General features: G+C 38.6%; 2 protein-coding genes across 3 annotated transcripts in view; both read right to left on the minus strand.

Moving 5' to 3' along the window:
• The window catches only part of LOC126368383 (neutral ceramidase), a 354,827-nt gene that overhangs the window by 197,766 nt on the left and 130,881 nt on the right, over positions 1–26,180 (minus strand). The window lies entirely within an intron of this gene.
• Positions 1–26,180, minus strand: part of LOC126368395 (ATP-binding cassette subfamily G member 4-like) — a 118,796-nt gene that overhangs the window by 19,014 nt on the left and 73,602 nt on the right. Inside the window, exons 2-4 of the mRNA XM_050012364.1 lie at positions 22,819–22,936; positions 18,235–18,424; positions 12,828–12,973 (exon numbers count right to left, since the gene is read on the minus strand). Coding sequence (XP_049868321.1) covers positions 12,828–12,973; positions 18,235–18,424; positions 22,819–22,936 — 454 coding nt within the window. The remainder of the gene's footprint in view (positions 1–12,827; positions 12,974–18,234; positions 18,425–22,818; positions 22,937–26,180) is intronic.

A 26,180-nucleotide genomic window follows, 5' to 3' on the forward strand; every position in this document is an offset into this window, starting at 1 on the left:
ATCCAACGAAATTCATGGAAGCGAATTCTTAATACATTTTTTTTTGATACTAAATACCTGAAGTTACGAATACTTTATTATTGGTACTTGTCAATTACGGTTTTACGGTTTTGTTTCAATATAAAAGTACTGTCCATATTAGTCAACCAGCACACTTAATAATAGGTAAGTAATCAACGTTTTAATGAGCACGACCGACCGAGCGTTTTGATGACATATTCGCCTTGGCTCCACCCATGTCTTCCAAAGGTCTGGGACTCTTGGGTTTCTTTGACGTGACCTATTATAGATTTGCCGCAAATAGCATTAACTGCTTGGCCGGACAAATAGGGAGCACTGAGGGCTCTCACCCGGAAAAGAATTTAAGACAACAGGCCTGAAGGTGCCCAAATGCACGCGAACCTTAGCTCAGGGCATTGTAAGGTTAGGGCTTCGTAGTCTGGGTTTCCAGTTCTCCACAGTATCGAAATATGGAGAAAACATACATAACAAAATATACCTGCCATAAATTATTATGGTACATGACTGTACAAAGCGATGCTGCAATAGACAGTAATTGCCATTCCTGCACGGCTGACTGCCTGGGAAGATAACTGTGATCACTGCACGGTTACTGCCCGAGGTAACTCTTAACCCACTCTTTACTGAGTCATAAGGTGGAACTGTTGAGACATAGGTAACTCTGCTTTTAACGATAACACCGCTTTTGCCTTTGAAGCGGTAAGTTGCTTCTGTAAATTATCACCGGGTGAGAGCCTTCAGCGCTCCCCATTTGTCCAGCCAACTAGTTAATGTGCGGCAAATTTACAATAAATCACGTAAAAATAAAAAATGTGAATTATCCTTTGTATTTACTAACCTACCTATTTGTGTGAACAATAAAGTATCGTTCGGCCGAATGCACGCGTGCAAATATTAAAAAAATAAATTAGAAATATAAATTGGTACTTACATTGAAAAGAAGATATTGCCATTGAAAATTATACAAATCTATATTTATTACATAATTGATCTATTGTTGTATTAAATTATTAATTCAAATTTTAGTACTGAACACTTACTTATTCATAAGTCCTTTCGTTAGCTTAATTTTGAACTTGTTTCCAGTCAGTATTTTTAATTCATTTGACAAAGTATTATTAACTCAATGCAAATGTTTGTTGCATATCGGATAAACGTAGATACGTTCGGTAGGCTCCGAAGCAATCCGATGATAAGCTAGTAAAGTCCTGACTTCTAACCAAGCTAGGGATCAAAAAGTGATTTTTGTGATATGTACCTACCGATATTCGAAGTCTGTGGGTTCTGGTGTATGTAGAACTGTTCATGCACGCAAACATAATAGGTACTTAAATGAATAAATAATTTAGATTTATCTTATACTAGAAGTAACCCCACGAAAGGTAATTAACCTCTCGGAATCGCAGATTTTTCCTTCATCTTATCCATTCAATAGTACTTTCCTGAGCCCAATTAGAAATAAAGGTCTAATTGATCATAAAACAGGGTCGTGTTTACGAAACATGTGATCTAAAAGAGAATAGATGCGCAATCTCATTACAAAGGATTCTGTGCCCTTAATTGAAGATTTACCTTTTTTTATTGATGTAGAGTGTATTGGAGAGAAAATAATCAAAGTATGGACAGGGTACAGAAATAGGTATTGCGATCAAAGGGTCAAGCCAACATTGTTTTGGCTTTCGTTAACGACATAGAATAGACAAATAATGTTTTAAGGGATTAACATAAGTATACACATCTATACAAATGTCATTTCAAATTCATAAATATCTTTATTCAGTAGTTTACAAGCACAGTTACACTTTGAATCGTCATTTTTTACATAACGAACGTTTTATCCGCCTAAAACTACTGCAGCTTTTCCCTACCCCCTCCCGCAGGATATGCAGGGTCTTTGTACAACTACATACAGACGTATCTAAGGGTAAGGAGAGAGCTGGCACTGGCTTCCTATATTTTTAAGATAATCAGAGGTAAAATTATGAACGCGGATATATTACGGCATGTTGCCCTATGTGTCCCGGACGGATACGTGGGACGCCGCCGCCGGCCGCCACTGCTGGCCGTGCCCCGCGGCCGGACCAACCTCCTCAACAAGGCTCCATTAACGCGAGCACTCTGCACTCTGAACCACGTAGCGGAAAAAGCTGATCTATTTGTCTGTGCTCTGAGTGAGTTCACAAAAGTAGCACTACTGATTATTTGTTATGAGGTTTTTTGACTTAATTAATTAATTAAAACACATAATAACGGGTTCTTACCGCGTTTAAATGGGGATATGAGACTCCCGATATTTCGACACTGTTGCAAGTGTCATGATCACGGGATGACTGATGAGATTGGAGTGGAGTAGGTAGATCCATAATTTTCTACGGGCAGACATATCTGTCTACCCTCTTTCTTTAATTAATTAATAAGGTTTACTATTTTATTGTTTTGTTATATACCTACTTAATAATAGTTTGTTTTTGACACTTTTATAGCGCATTAGTATTTTACTGTAATGCTGTATTGTGTGTGGTAGTAGTGAATAAATAAATAAATAAATAAATCTTCGCACTGTTCCTAGTTTATTATCATTCTTTTTTGGGCTCCACTCTACACTACCTCATTCATTCCTGTTCTCTATACTAGTTCTCGCTTTTATGACTCTCGCACTTTCATCCGTCATCTTTAATTCTGTCATTAAGGAATTACACCTAACTTCTAAACCACTTGTAGAAGGCTACAAGTGGTTTAGAAGTAAGGAAGGAATAGGCGTTCATACATAAATAACGGGCAAACACGCAATCCTCGTTTTTGCTTCGCCGCTCTCGGGTAAAAAGATTAAGTAAGTATTTTTAAGAAAAATAAAGTTTCTTCGCAGTGGGAAAACGTACAAAGATAATAAATCTTCAAACGTAAATTACCTCAGGGACTTTCGAATGATTTACTCGTAATCCTCAAATGGATTTATCAAATCGACATAGAAAGAAAACTCTCAAGCAGGAAATAAACCGGCCCATTAGACATTGCTGCTAATTCCTGTAAACACCGTCTAATTTTGTTTTAAATTATATCTGTGATTTCTTTACGCCGAAAAGGAAGGGGACGGGTAATCGACAAGCATAAAATTTATGGAACACACGTCAATTTTAAACACAAATCTAAAACAACCGTCTAAAAATTTTACACTGGGCAATAATCCGACAGAATTATGTTGACAGCACACGTCAAACGGTTTGCATACCAGCGAGGAACCTCTTTGATTCGCCCGGGTTATCCATTCATTTACTCATTCTTTCTAAAATTAGGAGCTGTCAATCATCCGTGCCTTTCCTTTTGGGTGGATAAGAAAATGACAGGTATAACTTAAAATAAAATTAGATGACGTCTGCAGGTATTACCACCATTCATCGGTTATTTTTATTAAAGCGGTAAAAAAACACAATTACCTTACCCCGGTCATAATACGGATGAGAATAATCTGAGGGAAAGAATTTGGTCGGGCTCCAATTAGGGATATGCTACAGTGAAAGAGTTTTATCGGCAGACAGGGAGATCGTGCCTCACTTCTTTTTTATCGTGTGGATTGTGATTACACTAAAGAGGTCTATGATCAATTTTGTATTGTCTATGACAGTATTCTAGAATACTTGTTATTTTTCCCCGGAATGGCGTAAAGCGGGGACGGTATGTGTCACACAGTGTGTGATTTAAGAAAATGGAATAAACTGTGTTGGAACTCAGTACCTACATGCTTTAGGCGATTCTCACACTGCCCCGCATGATGCAGCGTAGCGCGTTCTTCCGTTGCTTGTAAGTATCTCCGTTTGTATAGAAAACACGCACAGTCTGACACACAGAAAATGCATCCGCATGAACGCGTGTGGATGCATTTTCTGTGTGTTAGACTAAGGGAATCGCCTTATTGTCATCCCAACAATTAAGAAAATAGGTAATTATCACGTTACATCTCGAGAGCGCTATCTATATTATTTTTGGGAAAATAGCCTGGAAAGACCCTTAAAGGAGATCATCGGATTTCGGCCCAGAAGTCAAAGTGCCGGCCAAAAAATAATTTTGCTATATTCCGTTAGATATTATCCACCTGAGCATTTATTACTATGGCACCAAAGCTGTAGGGTCAATATCTTCGGTTTTATTCGAATCCAAAAAACTGTATTTTTCATACATTTTTGTTCAAAATGTAAAGTGCCGGCCAAGTAACAATAATGGTATATATCCTTAGAACTTATCCGTCTGAGCATTTATTACTATGGCACCAAAGCTGTAGGGTCAATATTTTCGGTTTTATTCGAATTAAAAAAACATGAATTTTCATACATTTTTGGTGAAAATGTGAAGTGCTGGCCAAGAAACAATATTGGTATAATCCGTTATAACTTATCCGTTCTATGACCATTATTTTGACTTTTGTTGGACTTTACGTTATAGTTTCTGTGTGAAAAGTGCCGGTCAGCAAAAAACACATGTCAAAGCTATCGAGAAGATACCTGTAAACATTATTCACTATGACAAAAATGTGTATGACCATTAGTTTGGCTTTTGTTAGATTAAAAAAAAAACTTGATTTTTGATTCATTTTGTAAAAAAATATAATATAACAGGCACGTTATGTAAAGGATTGTCAAAATGTTTATTACTATGGAATTAAACGCCTATGACCACTATTTTGGACTTGATTCGATTTTTCAAAAATCTGGTGTTTTCATAGATACCTACACTTTGGCGAAAAAAGTTTCAGAATAAATGATCAGAGCAATCCACTCGAAAGGTTCGACACATTTTTTTTCTCTGGTCGGCACTTTCAAATTTGGGCCGGCCAAAGTATGGAGAGCCGATGATCTCCTTTGTCTGCCTTTAAAAAAATCGCATCACCGCTTGCATTGGACGACGGTTTTATCACATGAATAATTGCTATGATTACCTTTATGCCTCTCCTTGGCTTTCCTTTCTTTTTTTCGATACAAACACAGGTTACCCGGAACTAATGCTGTGACCCGTTTATTCTTAGAAACTGGATGTCACGACATAGGGAGATGCTAGCTGTAGGAAAGTGAGAATATTATGGAAGGATAATGAATGGGAATTTGATTGTTTATGGTATGAATGGAGGATGGTTAATGATAATGGGACGTAAGGCAGTTTTTAAAAGTAAGAGAGGCGGGTCGATGTTGGATGTCTGTCGGGTTAGAGGATAAGGGAAGAAGTTTTTTTTTTATTTAAAATATAAGGAGTAAAGATATTTACCGGAGAGGAAATATGATTGGCCACCTGATACGATACGATTCATTTATAACAAACATTATAGAAGGGAAGAGAGGAAGGGGTAGACCTAGGATAACATTTATGAAACAAATAAAAGAGAAGGTGCAGGTCGTGTCGTATCGGGAGGTGAAGTTTTGGCGGGAAGAAGAGAGGAATGGCGATTGCTCCACCGACAAGAGCGCAGCTCTTAAATAAAGAGAGAGAGAAAGATATTTAAAATATCCCGTTTTATCCGCCCAAATTGTACTGTATTCATGTGTTTTGTCTGATTGTTGAAATTTTAGTTCTGTGCAATAAAGTATATTTGATTTGATTTAATTTTTTATTTCTATATCCCACAATTTTGTTGATAAGCACTTTATGAAACTAGAGCGTGCCCAAAAAGCTCTGCTGGAAGAACCTTTAAACCTCTTCTATACCCTACCCAACTACTGTATCATTTTTTTTCAAGTTTTTCAAGTTCGCCTACTATTCATCTTACACACGCTACTCTTACAACACTCCAATACACCTTTTTCTGAAACTACTCAAATGCAACGAAATCATCTAATAGCAAAATCAACCAAGTTTCGAACTACCTTTAGCCATAGATTCTTTTGTTTTCTTGTCCCATTTGTATACAGGTTGTCCGGTAAACAGTGGATCAACGTTAAGGGGAAGATAGTTTACATAATTACTTAAAACTAATTTCAATATTATTAAAAAAGAAACGAAGGTTTACCAAAATTCTTTTTTTTCGGAATATGTCTATTTGCCCTACCGGAAGTCAGTTTTTTTATGCTGTCGCTGCAAATTACAACATTTTGAAAATCTAAGTTTTGGAAATTAATACTGAATAGTTTCCTAACGTATCCTCATATAATAATTTACACCAAACTTTAAACTCTTATTCGCTTACCAAACTAGAATATAAACTAACTACACAAAAATGGCTTCAGAGTCTGTCTCACGACGACACTGAATCCCTTCTACGCCCAATTGTTTAGATACGAACATCCACTAGTTAACATCTATCACATACATACATTTATATATACTTAATATATATTATGTACTTACACCTAAATTCTATTTAAGTAATTTGGTAATATTTAATCTATGTACGAATATTAACGCATATTAATGAAACACGACGTTCGTGCCTCATCCAACAGGGTCCACATAATACCAGCGTCGTGGTTCACGCCGCGTCTTGTGCTGAGTGAGGCCCTTTTATCTCAGGACGTCCACTACCACCTTATGATCATTGTAATGAACATCCTCCTATGCTTCTTGTAATTATTTTGTGAAAAATTTTAAGTGATGTTATTGTCTTGTCTTTGTATGTGGCGTCCTTTCATAATAAATAATTTCTATTATATTCTATTCTATTCATTTCCTCCCAACCTGTCAAGTGGCCTCAAAACCAATCCCAAGATTTTTGTCGTAGTGCTAGCCAGAGATCTGTTTCTACTTTACTAGCACACACTCACACGCACATAAACACACACACATACACTCACACGCACACACACACACACACACACACACACACACACACACACACACACACACACACACACACACACACACACACACACACACACACACACACACACACACACACACACACACACACACACACACACACACTCACACTGCTATACAAAAAGCTATCTACTTAAAAATAAAGATATTCACGTGAATAAAGTTTAGTATTATTAAGAACACTTTTTATACGGATACATACACGAATACCATTTCTTATACCGAATAAAATCTATTGATACTATAAAGGCATATCCATATGTAAATAGGTACGTAAGTTCATATATTGAGTTGGCACATTGTGATAAACATACTTCCCAGTTTGAGACACGGATATGTGGATCAAAGCTTATTAGCTTAGGTTAGTTAAAATATTTCTTATTTCATATTTAAATGTATTTTTTACCGACTTCAAAAAAGGAGGAGGTTCTCAATTCGACCGTATATTTTTTTTTATTTGTTTTTACAAAGGGATTCATGAATACTTCCTTTGTAGTTTCAAAGTTTATATATACAGGGTGGCCCAGAAGATCAGGTTCAAAATGAAAAATTAGATAGAGGGGCTCATTAGCAACCAGAAACACCCCCATGTATGTTCAGCAATTATTTACGGTTTAGGAGATATGACCCATTTTGTACCTTTTTCTAGATTTTCTACCTTACTTCAGAAATAATCATTTTGTCGCTATCCCTTTCTTAATAATTATTTTATTTTACTTCACAACTATGCCTAAGGCTGTGTACCGCTCAATCAAAGATAAATCAAAGTCAAATCAAGTATAAAAAAAAAGTTATCGGAAATCAAAGTGAGAATTCGACCAAAATTGTTACAGTTGTTAATACTTCGCCGAAGAATAATAAACACATGAGCTTGTCATGGACCCTGAAAGTATTTCAAAAAACTGCTCCATTTAATAGGCTTTTAGAAACATCCAAAAAAAGTACCCTTAATAAGGGCATAAAATTAAGTAATTAGCCCTCAAAGATTGCAAGACAGACAGATTTGAAGGAAAATTTGACATTCTCATACAATGTAGCTGCTTCTTTCTAACGTTGTTAATAGCGACAAAATGATTATTTCTGAAGTAAGGTAGAAAATCTAGAAAAAGGTACAAAATGGGTCATATCTCCTAAACCGTAAATAATTGCTGAACATACATGGGGGTGTTTCTGGTTGCTAATGAGCCCCTCTATCTAATTTTTCATTTTGAACCTGAACTTCTGGGCCACCCTGTATATCTTAACCGTATTCAAGTCATGTTATATTCGAGGCAGTGTTCAACACTTGAAAAGTGGAGAATATTAAAGCTACACACCTCTAAAGATTGTTACATAAAAATGACGGCTCGTATGGAAATCTTGAGAGAATAAGCTAGGCAGTTTGCCCACTGTTCCTTTGCCAGCGTTTCAGGTATCATTCATTATTAACCCGTCTATATCTACGAACGGTCTCTGTAGTCCGTAGAGCTTTGGGCTCACGATCCGGAGGTCCCACGTTCGATTCTCGTTAGGGACTGTGGCGGACCCAACTAGTTGGCCACCTAGTTCCGCCCACATGCAACAGATGGCGCCACATTCAATAATGCAGTCTTCAAGCAATAGTGAAACGCGATATCGAAGTTTACACAGCAAGACGCATTTAAACAACTTCCAACATAACACAGTCGGATCGTCGATTCCTAGTCACACTACCAACTTGTGGCTAGCGGGGTACTATGCTCAGTTCGGTACCCCGAAAACATCCTTTGGCGGCGCCGCCAAAGGGACATAATATATCACAAAAATCACATCGGACATTACTGGCTGATGATCTGATTGGACGAAAGTAAGATGATCCGTGCTTCGGAAGGCACTTGAAACCGTTGATCGTGATTACTAATTGCCTCAGTATGTAGTTGTTACATGAGCCATGTCAGGGGCTTTTGGCGGCTCAATAGTAATCCTGACATCAGGGTAGATGAGGTAAGTCATTGAGCTCATAATCCACACGAGCGAAGAAGTAAACATCATCATCTCCCGTCATCATTATCCCGTTTTTCACAGGGTCCGCTTACCAAATCTGAAGATTTGACAGGTCCGGAAGAAGAAACAAAAGAACACAAATGTAGGAATGGTAGGCGGAATGAAACGTAACGTAAAGGTGCGTGAAAGAGAGAGCGAAGAGTGAGCGAGAGAGAAGAGAGGATTGCGGAATGACAGGAAAATGGCGGTCGGTTGTTTGAAAATGGAAAATGTTTTAAATAAATTCATAAAACGTTTTAAATAAACAAGAATTGAAGAAATATTATTGTGTCCATCATGCCCCATTCCACATAAATTAACATTCGCTAATGAGTACTTATATCATAGAAGGGGCTAGTCAAAGGTACATCCATAGCAAGATGAATAAAGTACCCACACCTCACCGAGCTTTCTGTTAGACCAACGTGATAGGTGAGCCGAATCGCCATCTATAATGGTCGAGCCAACTGTGTTAGTGAAAACTGCACTTAAGATAAATCAATAACTCATTGATGCAAATCCAGTACCGCGATTGAGAAGCGAGCCGGAGTACCAAATGACCAGAGTGACTATGAAAAGAAACCGATTACAAAACCTACTGCACCTCGATCTCCAAGTCAAGCGACAATCTCTCTCTAACCACTACACCACGGGGGCCGCTAACCGCTAACAGTCAATCAATCAACTTGACGTAAACTTAAGTCTAGATTGAATACATCATGTTGAATGTTGTAGTGGCGCTCCGTGGTCTAGTGGTTAGAGCCTTAGGCTCACGATCTGGAGGTCCGGGTTCGATTCCCGATGGGGACATTGTCGAAATCACTTTGTGAGACTGTCCTTTGTTTGGTAAGGACTTTTCAGGCTTGAATCACCTGATTGTCCGAAAAAGTAAGATGATTCCGTGCTTCGGAGGGCACGTTAAGCCGTTGGTCCCGGCTATTAGCCGTAAAAAACACCTCCACCAACCCGCAGTGGAGCAGCGTGGTGGAGTATGCTCCATACCCCCTCCGGTTGATTGAGGGGAGGCCTGTGCCCAGCAGTGGGACGTATATAGGCAGTTTATGAATGTTGTAGGAAATTTGAGGATTGAGGAGAATTTAGCAAAGTACTTACCGTAATTCGTATTCAAACTACGGACTCGGCTTGATTTTGACTTGATTTAATAGTTGTTATATCTAGGTATATGTTTATCGTCGCCTTACAGACAGAAAAAGCTTTATAGTAAAATAATACTCGCAGGTACCACAAAGCTGTGGTAGCTCAGATGGCAGAGCGCTTGCCTCTCACTTTGAGGTTCCAATCCAGCACAGGCCAAACCTTTGTCATCGATTGTCGAATCTGTTTTCGAATTCATGTTTGCTTCATAAATGATTATCACCTGCTCAGCGGTGAAGGAAAACATCGTGAGGAAACCCACGTTACCGAGAAATGCATTTTCGGAGATACGTGATCCTAACCTGTACTGGTTTTCCCTTCGCGGATTGGAAAGTCAGATATACAGTCGCTTCTGTAAAAAACCGGACCTGTCAAATATTCAGGTTAAGCGGGCCCTGTGAAAAACGGGATAACGCTAGGGGGATGACGTGTGAAAACATTTGCCCAGGAAATAAGATTAGACCCCAGTCGGTTATCGACCTCTTAACCCTCATGACAGAAGAAATCGAAACATCAAACATGTGCTCAGCAGTGGGACGTATATAGGCTGTTTATAATACTTATATTTTAAAATACCATATTAAAAGTTAGTAGGTAGGTACAATACTTATTATATTATGTACCTATTTATAAATAGCAAACACTGTACAAAAATATTTGATAATTCAACATACTTACGTAAAGAATGGAAATGGATCAAAAGTAGAAAATCTCGTAAAATAAAATTAATGTGAAAATGTTGTCAAAGAGTACGCCCTTGAGACGTGCTATATATAACTTTCAGCTTTGTAGGTAACAATCTAGACTTCTAAATTGAGTACCGCAACAAAATGTTGAAAGCCTCTGGAATGGAAAGTCATTACGTAAGATTCACAGATAAGTTAAATTAGTTTGTGAACTAAGGCTAAATTGCAAATAAAGTACGCTTGTCTAATCTAAAGTAATAATACTGTCCAATTATGAGCGATATCTCACGTAGGGACGGATAATGCTTTTGTACAACTGCTTATAATTTATTGGTGTCTCGATAGTGGTTATAAAGGCGGGAACAAACATTGGGAACAAAAGAAGCGGGAACAGCGCCATGCGCCGCGCGCCTCGGAATGTGTGTATCACCTTTATATTCGTGGTTAGGCATGTGCTACGCACGTAAGTATAACACATGAGGCGTGGGGCGCATGGCGTGCGAGGAACATGCCTCGTAATGTTTGTATTCACCTTTATTAATTATTTTGTTTGTAACGACCTCCGTGGTCCAGTGGTTGAGCGTTGGCCTCACGACCGAGGTCCCGGGTTCGATTCCCGGTGGGGACATATCACAAAAATGACTTTGTGCTCCCTAGTTTGGTTAGAACATTACTGGCTGATCACCAGATTATTCGAAAGTAAGATGATCCGTGCTTTGGAAGGCACGTTAAGCCGTTGGTCCCGGTTACTACTTACTGATGTAAGTATGTCGTTACATGAGTCATGTCAGGGGCCTTTGGCGGCTCAATAATAACCCTGACCCCAGGGTGGATGAGGTTGGTACTCCACCTCACAACCCACACGATAGAAGAAGAATTATTTGTTTATTTTTTTTTATTCTTAGAGTGGGTGAAGGGTAATAGGACTACGAAGACGGTATAAACTAACTGGTGAAGGTTGGTGGTGGGGCAGAGGAACACATCAAATTGGGAGTGTCTTTACGAAAGATTTACTCATGTTGAAATAGGCGTGAAATTTGTATGTTCACTTTTTACGAGTACAAGCTTCTTCGTTATCCTTTGCGACATTTTGTTACATATTTAATAAATCATTACTATAAGACTAGAGCGTCGCGAATTTCCTTTATACAGCCTTTGAACGTTCGCGGAACCGTCGGTTCTTATGTCATTGTGACGCGACGTTGACGTCATATATTCCGACGCTGCAATCTCGTCAGTTTTGTTGGTGGAGGTAAATATTTAGGTATTATGTGCCTGGTGTAACGTGATGAAAATTCTTTGTATAAAAGGATAACAATGTACGCTGAAGGTGGTGTTTTATAGTGGATGAGGAAAATGTCGTTTGTTTTGAAGAGGCTTGACATAGTATGGATCGCCAGTCCTATATTTAGGACAATCTTTTTGAAGGCGTAAGTTAATTAAAAGTTTTTCTCGTGGCGAACGATTTCAAGAATACTTTTCCAAGGAGTTTAGATTATTTAGAACTCTGTTAAGAATCTCAATAATAACCCTGACACCAGCTGGTGAGATCGGTTATCGAAGTCTTAACCCTCACGACAGAAGAAATCGAAACTCAAACTTCTTCTTTGTATCACAATTGGGTTGTTTGCTAGTTCAAAGATAACATACATACATACATAAACTCACGCCCGTAATCCCTAATGGGGTGGGCAGAGCCACAAGTAATCAAAGATAAACTACTACAAAACACAAACTAAAAATAAACTAGGTTTGAAATAGTATTTCGCGCCACGAAAGAAATCGGCGGATTTTGATGAAACTAATTTGACAAGTCATCATAATTCTATGCAGAATCTGTGACAGTAGCGCCGCGGCCTTCGGGACTTCTTTCGTATACGGATTATATTTTAAACATAGTTTATCTTTTAGTCTTTGTTTTGTAGTAACACTGTGTAAGTCTGAGTACTAAATAAAGACAGATATAAAGGTGACAAAAACGCTTTCTTTTTTTCTATTTAACTTATTTATGTATTTTAATAAGTGTAATAATAATAAGTGCGATATTTTGTTACGTTTTTCTATGACGTCACAGGTTGCTTTTTCATGCAAATTCCATAGTCATTTCGTGTTTTGACGTTAACAGTAACAGTTTCGACTAGTTGGAAACTAGCCTATTGTACTTACGTAGTAGGTTCATCCAGGAAGATGATGGGCGGGTTGTTGACCAGCTCCAGGGCTACTGAAAGTCTCTTCAGCTGACCACCGGACAGACGCTCGGACATGGTCTGTCTATGGTCCCAAAGACCCAGGGTCTGCAGGATCTCTTCCACCTGGAATGGAAATACCATTATGTAGAGACATAGCAACAACTAACAGTAGCAGCAACGTAACTGTCAGTTCTATTCTGTCAGTATTGCACAAAGTACTTAATTGTAAGCGGATTAGGCGATTCTCACACTGCCCCGCATGATGCTGCGTAGCGCGTGTTCTTCCGTTGCTTGTAAGTATCTCCGTTTGTATAGAAAACACGCACAGTCTTAGACTGTCAGTCTAACACACAGACAATGCAATCCCCACGCGTTCATGAGGATCACGCGCATAGAAGCGGAGAAACACGCAAGGTATGGCACACCGAATCCCGCACATTTCTAAAAATTGCGCTTTTTCAATTTTTTTTAGGGTTCCGAACCGCAAAAGAAAAACGGAGCCCTTATCGGATCACTTTGTTGTCCGGTCATGAGTACTAGTATGTATACGCTTTGAAACCATGTCGCATTAACTTTTTTCACAAATAAAACCGTAATACTCATTAAATGTCAAATATGATAGTGCGACAGGGTTCTAAGGTACATGATATTGCTCATGACGTCCGTCTGTCTTCGGGATTTGAAGATTTTTTTCCAGGAACGCGTGGAAGTAGGTATCAAGTTGAAATTAACATCGTATACTTATGTCTGCGGTCCCTTGAAGCTGTAAAAAAATCATCGCGCGAATCCCACTCGCTATTGACCGGTTCTTTCCTATTTTTTTAAAAAACAAAATTTAGACGTGAATTTTTACTTTCTCGGAATCGCCCGCTTAGTGCGTGGGTATGTCGCCTTATTTGTTGCAAATCTATGCGCCTGAATTATGTGTATCTACGTGCCTTCCGAAGCATGGAGGAGATCGAGATAAAAACTTTTTTTTTTGATGGTCAGCCATCTTATGACCGGCCTTTGCGAAAATTGCTTAACTTCAACAATCGCAGACCGAGCGCGTTTACCGCTGCGCCACCGAGTTCCTTTAAACTTTATTTAATATAGCAGTGTAATTAATTAATAAGTATATTGCCAAAATACAACCTGTAACAAAGGCAGAATATTACATTGTACAAACGTACGAGGTTTAGCAATTCGATTAAATTGTAATATTGTGTCATCATCATCTGTCTAACATTATCCCGTTTGTCACAGGGTCCGCTTACCTAACCTGAAGATTTGACAGGTCCGGTTTTTTACAAAAGGGAAAACCAGCCCAATACAGGTTAGGTCACATACATACTTCCGAAAATGCATTTCTACGTTCAGCACGTGATAATCATTTATGATTCAAACATGAATTCGAAAACAAATTCGATAATCATTGGTTTTGGATTATGGAATTGTAATATTGTGGGCACCTAACATATTTACAACAACACAAAATGTAGGTTTGCTGCATTATGGCATTAACGGGCTAAAAGTCGATTAATTTCGGGTTAGTGTTGAAAGAAACTTTTACCCTAAAACGGTAACATGTCATCGTAATCCATTCACTATCGCAACCTAAAGGTAATACGGTTCCGACTGCCTCTTTTGAGTGTTCCCCTCTAATTGATCGGCTATTCATTCGGCACGCGAGCAATGACTTCGGTTTTAGGACTTATAAACCTTTTATTGCCTAAAGTAAACCGACCCTTAAGGGATGATTGTACGTGTACGTATATCTAAGGGTAATGCCCGGAGTTTCAGGGCGGAATTATTTATTGAATTTCTCAATATACGTATTATAAGAGCGACCATAGTACACCCTAAACTACGAGGCCCTTGCTTCCCTGCGTGTACGTCTCTTCCCGGTGCGCGGGCGGCAGGGTTCAGCCTACAGTGTTCAGTTCCGCATCGCCGAGCGACGCTACCGCGCGACCTATTGTAATTTTTGTGAATTCTTAAGTTATCCGAAATAAATTAAGTGAATACAAGTTCTCGGTGTTTCTCTTAAAGTATATGTAGTATATGTGTAGTCGTAAGAGGTACTATGTACATCCATGTATTAATGTACCCTTTTCAAAGGCAAATAAAGTATTTCTATTTCTACTTTTGTGCGGAGTTTCATGCTAAAGTAGCGGCATGTTACGATGCTTATTCTGAATGTGCGCTCATGAAGTTTTAAATTTCAAGAAGAAGGTTATCAATTTAAAGAAAACGGCATCTGTGGTCTAGTGGTTGAGCGTTGGGCTCACGATCCGGAGGTGCCGGGTCCGAATCCCGGTGGGGACATATCACAAAAATTACATTACAAGCTGATCACCTGATTGTCCAAAAAGTAAGATGATCCCTGCTTCGGAAGGCACGTTGTTCCCGGTTACTACTTACTGATGTAAGTAAGTAGTCGTTACATGAATCATGTCAGGGGCCTTTGGCGGCTCAATAGTAACGTTGACACTAGGGTTGATGAGGTTGGTAATTCACCTCACAACCCACACGATAAGAAGAAGAAGAAGTCAATAGTGAGCGACGCCAATTTATTTTTTTTGGGACAAACAAAAAAGCAGGCTAAATAAGAACAAAATTCGAATTCTTCTTCGATTCTGCAACCATCTCCAGGAAGTAGCATCAAATACTTTAATATAGTGAATAGCTCCATAAAATACTAGAAGCACCATTTAGGTACTTTCAGTTGAGAGCTGTTACTTTAAAGCTAAATAAAAGATCAACGTTATATACGAATGTCGTAAATTTAAAAAGTATACGGCGTTAGAAAATTGCTCTTAAGCCATAAAGTTTGTATCTATAGATAGATGATGGACCTGGCATATACTGGCAGTATATGTAGTATATTTAGAGTCCGTGGCCAACTCGTTCTAGTCGACACATTTTCAAATTCAAATTCAAATTCAAAAATATCTTTATTCAGTAGGTAACATAGTTACACTTTGAATCGTCAATTTTTACATAACAAAGGTCTCATCCGCCTAAAACTACTGCAGCTTCTCACAACATGTATATATTCAATAAATACAGGGTGTTAGTGAGACCGTAACGAAAGGGGAATGAATCAGACCATGATTCTGAGTTAATATCAAGTGAAATTTCCTGTCAGAAAATTCATGAAAGACTTTTTGTTTTTTTTTTATAATTATTATTTTCCGTTGCATACTTTCGCGACGGAAAATTCCACTTGATATCAACTCAGAATCATGGTCTGAATCATCCCCCTCAATATTCGTTACGATGTCACTAACACACTGTACCAATAAATATAAGATAATAATTCAATGGCGGTGCTAATAGATATCCCCTCTAATGAAAATGAATGTGCATATAAATTAACTCTATTCAGTTAGTGTTAACATGCAGATTCAGTTATCAGCTACTAAGCGGATAAATTGCCTGATTATACTGAAAATAGTTTTATATTTCGCAGGTAATTAAACGACATTGCATCGCGGCTTTAAGTGATTAGATGCTATTATTAATTTGATATTGCTATTTATTATATTGAGGAGCTCGGTGGCGCAGCGGTAAACGCGCTCGGTCTGCGATTGTTGAAGTTAAGCAACTTTCGCAAAGGCCGGTCATAAGATGGCTGACCACCAAAAAAAAGTTTTCATCTCGAGCTCCTCCGTGCTTCGGAAGGCACGTTAAGCCGTTGGTCCCGGCTGCATTAGCAGTCGTTAATAACCATCAATCCGCACTGGGCCCGCGTGATGGTTTAAGGCCCGGTCTCCCTATCCATCCATAGGGAAGGCCCGTGCCCCAGAAGTGGGGACGTTAATGGGCTGATGATGATTTATTATATTTTCATTTTAGAAATGATACCAATATTATAATCAGAAATCAGAATCATTTATTTAACGTAATGGATAAACTTGTTGAAGGTCAATGCAACATTTTTGAATTTACGTCATTTCGCAAGGTGTTATGGTTGAGGAGAAGAAATGACAAGAAACTGCAACAGCAACACATCTATTAAATCAATGGGGACACATTACAAGTTATTGAATAACTAGAGCAACACATTCAATACCAGACATTTTTATTATTTAGGTAGTCATTAATCTTAAAATGAGCTTTTTTACACAAAGTAAGCTTCACATGAGCTTTAAATTTATTTTCTGACAAATTTAAAATATTGTCTGGTATTTTATTGTAAAAACGTATAAATAACCCCAAAAAAGATAAATTTACTTAATCTAGAATTTTGAATAGCATCTTGGAATTTTATAGAATTTTGAGTAACATAGTTAAGTACCTAAGTATCAATATAGAATACACTATTCGAAAATAATTAATAAGTAGTTTGAGATAGAAAAGAATATCGATCGATTTAATATCGACTGATACATTTCTATGCTAATGAACGTCATAACACTAATAGCTGACGTACTTAGACATAATAATCTAATTCTTACCGCGCATTGAGACTATTGTTAAATGTTATTTTATTGAAATATAATCACTTATTAATAAACGCTTTGTACTGAACTGTTACCTCCGTGACCTCCAACGACGACGACGACCTCCGTGGTCCAGTGGTTGAGCGTTGAGCTCACGATCCGGAGGTCCCGGGTTCGAATCCCGGTGGGGACATATCACAAAAAATCACTTTGTGATCCCTAGTTTAGTTAGGACATTACAGGCTGATCACCTGATTATCCGAAAGTAAGATGATCCGTGCTTCGTAAGGCACGTTAAGCCGTTGGTCCCGGTTACTACTTACTGATGTAAGTAAGTAGTCGTTACATGAGCCATGTCAGGGGCCTTTGGCGGCTCAATAATAACCCTGACTCCAGGGTTGATGAAGTTGGTAATTCATCTCACAACCCACACGATAGAAGAAGAGACTGAACTGGTCGTTCTGTTTAATAGTAGGTACTTTACAATATCGACGACATTGGTATCTTTATAAGCTTGTAAAGTCTTCGTGTCCTTTATTAAATACGAGTACTTAAATAAATGTGCAAAGGGAAAACCAAACTCGGTATTGTCGCCTCATGAAGTATTTTTCGACATATCTCCATCGGGAATCGACCTTAGGGCCAGCTTATCGTGCGCCGGATGCCGTGACTACTCATCATCATCTCCCTAGCATTATCCCGTTTTTCACAGGGTCCGCTTACCTAACCTGAAGATTTGACAGCTCCGGTTTTTTATAGAAGCGACTGCCTGTCTGACCTTCCAACCCACGAAGGGAAAACCAGTCCAATACAGGTTAGATCACATACCTCCGAAAATGCATTTCTTGGGAATGTGGGTTTCCTTACGATGTGTTTCTTCACCTCTGAGCTCGTGATAATCATTTATGAATTCGGTAAAACGCCCTGACCGCTCCTGCGATAATAATGAATACTCACAATCAGTTCCTTCTCAGCCTTCCCCAACTCCTTGCCAAGCTTTAAGTCGGCGGCGATTCTCATAGACTCGACGACAGTCAGTCTCGGCTGCAGCAGATCATCTTGCATGATGTAGCTGCACAACTTCTTGAAGATCTGCATGTCTCTGGCATGGCCGTTCACCGAGATCTTGCCCGAAACGCCATTTGATCTGAAAATTTGAGATGAGTTTATAGTCTGTAATGGTTTTAAAATTAATACTTCTACGATCTGTCAAGAGATGGCGCTAGTAGTCATACTCGTTTGCTAAAGTTAAATAAAATAATTTTCATGTTCATAAATTACTATAACATTATTTGGTCGGTAATATATTTTATACGCTTTAAAAATAATAAATAATTTATCTTATCCTTTTTGGTCTGCTTCTGTATTTTTTATAATGTCTCAAGTCATAAATTTTAAAGGGAGGTAGATGGATATCGGAAATAGAATGTCAATCATCTTTTTTTTTGACGTGACTTATTGTAGATTTGCCGCAGATGGCATTAACTACTTGGCCGGATAAATGGGGAACGCTGAAGTCTCTCACCCTGTACAACGTTTAAGACAACAGGCCTGAGGGTGCCCTGTTGGGTGCGAACCTCGGGTCAGGGTGTCGTCTGAGAGGAAGAATATTTGAAAGGATTAATCGACCCTAGTGGGTCGACGCCGGCGGGGTCGGTATCGGGGTTCTGAAGTTGGTGTCGCGAGCTGATTGGCCGCCTCTATGGCTAAAGTAATCGGGTCGTCGGGATCGTATATTACGTCATCCGGACGCCGATACTTTTCGGTACCGTTCCTAAGGAATGTATTCGGAAGAATGTCAATCATCACAAGTCTAACACCACTATTCACTAACACAGGTGGCTCGACCATTATAGACGGCGACACAGCTCATTACTTATGACGTTGGTCTAACAGAAAGCTCGCTGAGGTGTGGGTACTTAGATCGTCTTACGCTAGATGTACCTCTGACTACTCCATTGGGATATACAATACAAATATACTTTATTGCACACAACATACAAAAAAAGTTTTACACATATGGACGAAAGATACAGTACAATCTGGAGGCTTTATAGTCGTGAGCTTATGCGTTATAGTCTAAATAGAGGGTCTGTGGGTAGACACCACTTTTTAACGAGTCAAACCGGACCTGTCCATCTTAAGGTTAGTTAAGCGTATTTAGATTTGCCGCATATGGAATTCACTACTTGGCCGGACAAATAGGGAGCGCTAAGGACTCTCGCTCGGTACAAAATTTAAGACAACAGGCCTTGGGGCGTTGGCATACCTCGGCTCACGGTCTCGTCTGAAAGGATTATATTTGAAAGAATAAATCAACCGCACTAGCGCCGATAGCGTTAAGCGTTGAATGAGGGAAAACGTGGGCCACGCGATCGTACAGTCATGAGCAATATAATGTACCCACTTTAGGACTCTGTCGCACTAACATATTTGACATTTAGTGAGATTTACAGTTCAATTTGTCAAAAAAGTTAATGTGACATGGTACCAAAGTGTATACATATTAATGCTCGTGACCGTACATACTTACAATCAACAACGCTCATCTAATATGTAAGCATAAAAACCTATGAACATCATAAATTCCACCAGCGTATTCCGAAAACCAATAACCAAACGTAAACACGTGGTAAAAACGCTATACCCACGTCAAATAAAAATAGATGAACATGAAATGTACAAAATAACAAACTTCACAGAATCATAAATATAAAATGACGTTTTGCTGAATAGGCATATTCAACGTTAGAAGGTTGTTTAACTTTGTCGGAAGTTGTACCTTTTGTAGATATCCCTTCTATATTCGTAGGTACTAACGACCTATTCAATATTCGATACAAAATATTGATAGAATTCCTATCAAAACCATAATTTATGATGCGTCCCTTTTGTAACGACCACGAAGTTATATATAAGTACTTTAATATAGAGTGATGTGAGTGGGAGTTAATATGCTTTCTGAAGCAATGAGGGATTTTCCTCGCGACGTTCCTCAAAAATACTGTAGATGGCGCTGTACAGTTTTGTCTTCGTTTAACCTTCTAATTTTATGGAAATTGCATCTTTTATCTTTATTTTTGGGTATAAATACATCCAGGCACACACAACTTATTTTGATTCTTCCACCCATTATTCATCATCATCAGCCCAATAACGTCCCCACTGCTGGGGCACGGGCCTTCCTTATGGATGGATAGGGAGATCGGGCCTTAAACCATCACGCGGGCCCAGTGCGAATTGACGGTTATTAACGACTGCTAATGCAGCCGGGACCAACGGCTTAACGTGCCTTCCGAAGCACGGAGGAGCTCGAGATGAAAACTTTTTTTTTTGTGGTCACCCATCCTAAGACCGGCCTTTGCGAAAGTTGCTTAACTTCAACAATCGCAGACCGAGCGCGTTAACCGCTGCGCCACCGAGCTCCTCCACCCATTATTATTCTGATCAAAATAACGACAAGCAATTGTGATAATACTACTGCTCTCAGGAGGGGAGTTGCTCGTTGTAATCAAACAATTCAGCAATTCTCTTGAATAATGTTATATTTTCACAAACAATGTTAACTGTCCAACTCTTGATAACAGATTACCGCAACCGAACCAAAATTCCGTCACCGCCTTTTTAAAAAGGCGGGAAAACGTTCCCGTTCGAAAAAGAAGAAATCAAAATAAAAACAAATGAAATAATATGCCAGTTCCAAATTAAAAATAATAAAGTCGTGACACAGATTCACGACTTTATTCCTTTTTTTTTTTTTTGACGTGACTTATTGTAGATTTGCCGCAGATGGCATTAACTACTTGGCCGGACAAATGGGGAGCGCTGAAGGCTCTCACCCGGTACAACGTTTAAGACAACAGGCCTGAGGTTGCCCAGTTGGGCGCGAACCTCGGCTCAGGGCGTCGTCTGAGAGGAAAAATATTTGAAAGAATTAATCGACCCTAGTGGGTCGATAGCGATAAGCGACGACTTTATTCCGTCTTTTAATAAGTTATATAATCTAATAATAATAAAATAAACATTACGAACCCTAACACAATATAGGTAGCAACGCATAATTCTATACGTATCTGACCCAAATATTAAGCAACAATTATTTTTATATATTCCTCTGCCATTACATTATATTTTTGTATAATTAGTTAAGTATTTTCTCTTGAACCTTGACGTTGGCAGAATCATCGTTTCTGAACGATGCAGCCAAAAACAAAGAAAATAGAATAGAATAGAAATTATGTACCCCGAGCAATGAGAAAATAAGTAATTATTACGTTAAATCTGAACACCGCCATCTATATTGTTTTTCGGGAACGTTGCCTGGAAAGTCACTCATTCAGCCTGACAATGCCACTTCTGTCAAAAACAAACTTCGCAACTAAAGAGTTCTCAAATGTTGCCATGGAAATCCTCTTTTCTTTTTTACGTTTTGCGGTATCTTTGTCTTTGCGGACTGGCAAGTTCAAGGATTTTCTAGATTATTCGAGAAAGAAGTAGATAGTTCTAGTGCATTCTAGTGTGTGACTATAGAGGTATAAAAGAAGCGAGGGAGACGCGGGAAGCCAATTCCGTTTTAAGAAGGAAGAAGTGGAAAAGTGAAAGTAAAGAAATAGTGGAAGTAAAAAAAGTGATTTGTGTAGTGTTCCGTGAAGCGTAAAGTGCGGACTGCCAGAGTTCGACCGCGTACCTATAGCTTAGTGCAAGTGCTGTACTGGGTGTTTTGTGAATAAGTAGGTTCATTTTCCTTGCACTTTCCTTCCCATCGGAACCCACTAAACTAGGACAATTAATAAATTAACAACTATAAAAATGACAGACAGTTTAGCCTGCGATCTGATCTGTCTTGTCTCTGCCACTCATCGAATGCCACACGGCCACAGACAGAGGCAACAGCCCGCCGTGGTGCCACAGAATGGACCCGCAATGAAAGTAATTGGCGATCCCTTTTCTTAGCTACATGGCCGGACAAATAGGGCGCGCTGGGGGTTCTCACCCGGAATTGGTCATCCATGCATTAGACCAAGTATTAATTTATAAGTATCAGAAGCATAATCCTAGTAAAATAATCCACTAGCCGGTTAGAAGATCACGTTTCTCTTAAGATGCTCAGATAATTCCATCAAGAGATCTAGTTATGTAAGTTGTGTGTTTAGGACCTTTGTGATCTCGGACCAATTAAGGATTATTGGACCAGCCAATAACATTGGTCCAATGTAAGGTGTTAATTGTGTATAAGGGACGGTAAGTGACCACTTGCTAAGTAATTGTTAGGTTTGGCTCTGTGGAATTTTGGGGGTCTTAATGAATAAGGGATCTGTTTTTGTAGGGTTGGTAGTAATTATGGCTGGTTATTTATGAACATATTTCTCGTTGATATCTCTGGCATGGTTTTTTGAGTAATAAGTGTAATATATTTCAAATAATTGAATGAAATATACCTACGTACATAGAAAATTGGAGCTTAAACATAGCGGCAAGGAGTAGGTATACACGTTTGGTAGGCCTTCGGGGGTACAAGTGTAATGCTATAATGTCACTTACACATATCCAGCCAGGATGTTGAGGAGTGACGACTTGCCGGCGCCTGATGGTCCCAGGATGCAAGTAAGCTCCCCTGAGCGAAACTCTCCGGAGACGCTGTGGAGGATTTCTCTTTCACCTGGAAAGAAACATTGGGTGTTACTGTTGCCAAAGATGGGGTTTCTGGGCTTTTTCAAATGACAGCAAATTTCAACGCATAAGTCGTCAACATCTGGGATATATTGGAGTAGAGTTTACGGTATTTCTCGCATGTAAATCCTGGTTTTCATCTCGACCAACGGGGACGTACCGAACTAGCGTTTCTAAATACGCTTCCCGGCACGTTACAGGTTGTTTATCTAACGTATATTAACGTAGAAACCCTATTCCAGATCATCACTGTCGTGGACTTATTGGAGTGGAGTTTACGGGTGTTTTTTGCATGGAAATTCTAAGTACTCCAGTTCGTTTCAACCGAAGGGAACGTACTGAAATAGCATTTCTAAATACGCCACATATTAACCTAGACACCTTACTGCAGTTCATCACCGTCGTGGAGGTATTGAAGTAAAGTTTACGGGTGCCTCGGCCGGCGAGGACGTACTGAACTTGCATTTCTAAATACGCTGCCTACATTACATGCTGTTTATTTAACGCATATTAACCTAGAAACCCTACTCCAGTTCGTCAACGTCTGAGACGTATTGGAGTAAAGTTTATGGGTGTTTCTCGCATGGAAATCCTTCTTCAGTTCGTGTCGGCCGACGAGAACGTATTGAACTACATACATACATAAACTCACGCTCGTAATCCGTAATGGGGTGGGCAGACCCACAAGTAATCAAAGAGAACTTGCAGCCACTGTTGATACGATGTCGTAAGCTGGATATGACAAACCTTATGGTGATAAAGGATCAGCCTATCGCCCATAACATTCCTCCATCATGTTAGAGGACACAATCCCTCTGTCAGTTTTTACGACATGCCCGGGGAGACAAGCAGCTGAATGTTTTCTATGTTTTTTATTTGCTCCCAGAACAGCATAAAAGTAACTACGATTGAACGGTACTGAACTATGATTTCTAAATACGCTACCGGGCACAGACTGTTTATATTTATGTATGTATGCATTGATGCATAATATTTGTAGGTTTTATTCAACTATAAACATAAACACAGATCACGTAATACCTACAGTAGCAAACATGTAGCACAGAGATTCAGGGTCATCGTCTCTGCTCATTTTTCAGGTTACTAGGTTAATTTGATGCTTTGTCCTCGTAGTACTAGAGTACCTATGTCTTAGACTTGTCATTATCTACCCGACAGTCCACTTAATATGCTATTAGTTATGTATAGTCGGTAGATGTCATATAGATTATAAATAGTAAATATTATCAGTATATACATAGTAAGGTACCGGTAGTAGATAGATAGATAGATAGAATCTTTATTTAGGTTTAAGACGTTACATAAATTTCTTAATATTAAAATTTTAACATACTTATATGAAATGTAAGACTTAAAACTAAAAAGGGTACTAGCTCGGCTAATGTCGTATCGACCCACATGAGGGGCAATACGACGCCGATTTTCAGCCAGACCCCTAAAAAATAATACAAAAAACTTAAACTAATAACAAATCGATTATCAGCAACAGACTCTGTGCTATTAAAGTAAAAACATTATGCGTACTGTTCATATACCTTACTTAAGTAATTTTGAGTTGTTTGTTTGTAGATAGATGTGTGTCTAAGAGCGCTGAGTGTGTATGCTATGTATGTGTGAGTATGTGTGTTACCAACTAGCCCTACGATAACATCTTGGGATCGGGTGTATAGAGCCCACTAGGTGATCAGCGTATGATATTGTAAATGTATAAATGCAGACCTGTATAAACTACAGGACCACATAGTAGTTTCCAAACTTCATGTAATTTTACTTCATCATCATCTTCCTAGCGTTATCCCGTTTTCACAGGGTCCGCTTACCTAACCTGAAGATTTGACAGGTCAGGCCCTTACAAAAGCGACTGCCATTTCTTGGGAATGTGGGTCTCCTCGCGATGTCTTCATTCACCGCTGAGCACGTGATAATCATTTATGATCTAAACATGATTTCGAAAAATGATTTCGCAAATTATAGGTTTAGGCCCGGATTCGAACCTACGACCTTACAGTGAGTCAAGGATTCTTCCAACTCGGTTTCCACATACGCCTGACGCCCATACGGGGGGTGAGTTACACCTAGCTCAGACGCTGGTGGGAAACGGAGAGTTGCCGTTCTATACAGGGGGCAATGTATACGTTTTTACAATAAGATTCCCATTGACATTCAGAATTTGCCTTTCAACTGCTTTAAGACAGTAGTTAAACAAAAACTTTATAAAAAAGGTTATTATAAAGTTAGTGATTATTTAGAAGATATGAATGCATGGGATTAACTGTCTGAGAACTGATATTAGGCAGCTAAATTACTCAATTGTATATCAATATTTTATGTTTATTTTTATTTTTTTTAAAGAATGTCTAGGGCCCTGTGCCGAGGTTTTTCTTGCAGCTTCTTTTCCCCGGCTATACAGGTTGTGAGAAGCTGCAGTAGTTTTAGGCGGATGAGACGTTCGTTATGTAAAAATTGACGATTCAAAATGTAACTATGTTACCTACTGAATAAAGATATTTTTGAATTTGAATTTGAATACGTGTTATTATTTCTTATTCTATGATCCAGCACACTAGCTTGAAACACATTCTGCCACATTATAACATTTCTAACTTTATTTATTTGTTTATCTTATCGTTTGTAAGTATTATTGTATTTATTTCATGTATTTGTAGATACACTGCACACACACACGTTTTTCGCACACACGGCTTCCGTGCCTCACTTAGCAGGGTCCACAGAATACCAGCATCGTGGCTTATGCTGAGTGAGGCCCTTTTATAAAGGACACCACTACCATCGTTGACCAGTCCATACACTCAATTATTTGTATTTCTCGTATATGTTGTTTTTATTGTGTTTTGATTGTAAGTTATGTATTACTCCGTGTTTTATATTAAATATTTGTTATTTGTTTTATATTTGTTACTGTGGTGTCCCTTTATAATAAAAGTTTCTTTCTTTCATTCATAATAGCTAATAATTACAAATAATAAAATCAATCAACCTCCAATAGACCCTCAATCACTTCAATAGACCTCTGTAAAAACATCAGGAATGCAATATCTTATCTTATCAATCAACTATATTTTATTCCGCCAAATAATAATATATTATATTTTATATATTTTTTGATTTTTTTTTTGTTTTATATATATAATATACAAATAATATATTATTATACAAACAAAGGGTGAAGAAAATTATGTACATGTAAAGAA

This window comes from Pectinophora gossypiella, chromosome 7 (genome assembly GCF_024362695.1).
Source record: "Pectinophora gossypiella chromosome 7, ilPecGoss1.1, whole genome shotgun sequence".
Taxonomy (NCBI): Eukaryota; Metazoa; Arthropoda; class Insecta; order Lepidoptera; family Gelechiidae; genus Pectinophora; species Pectinophora gossypiella.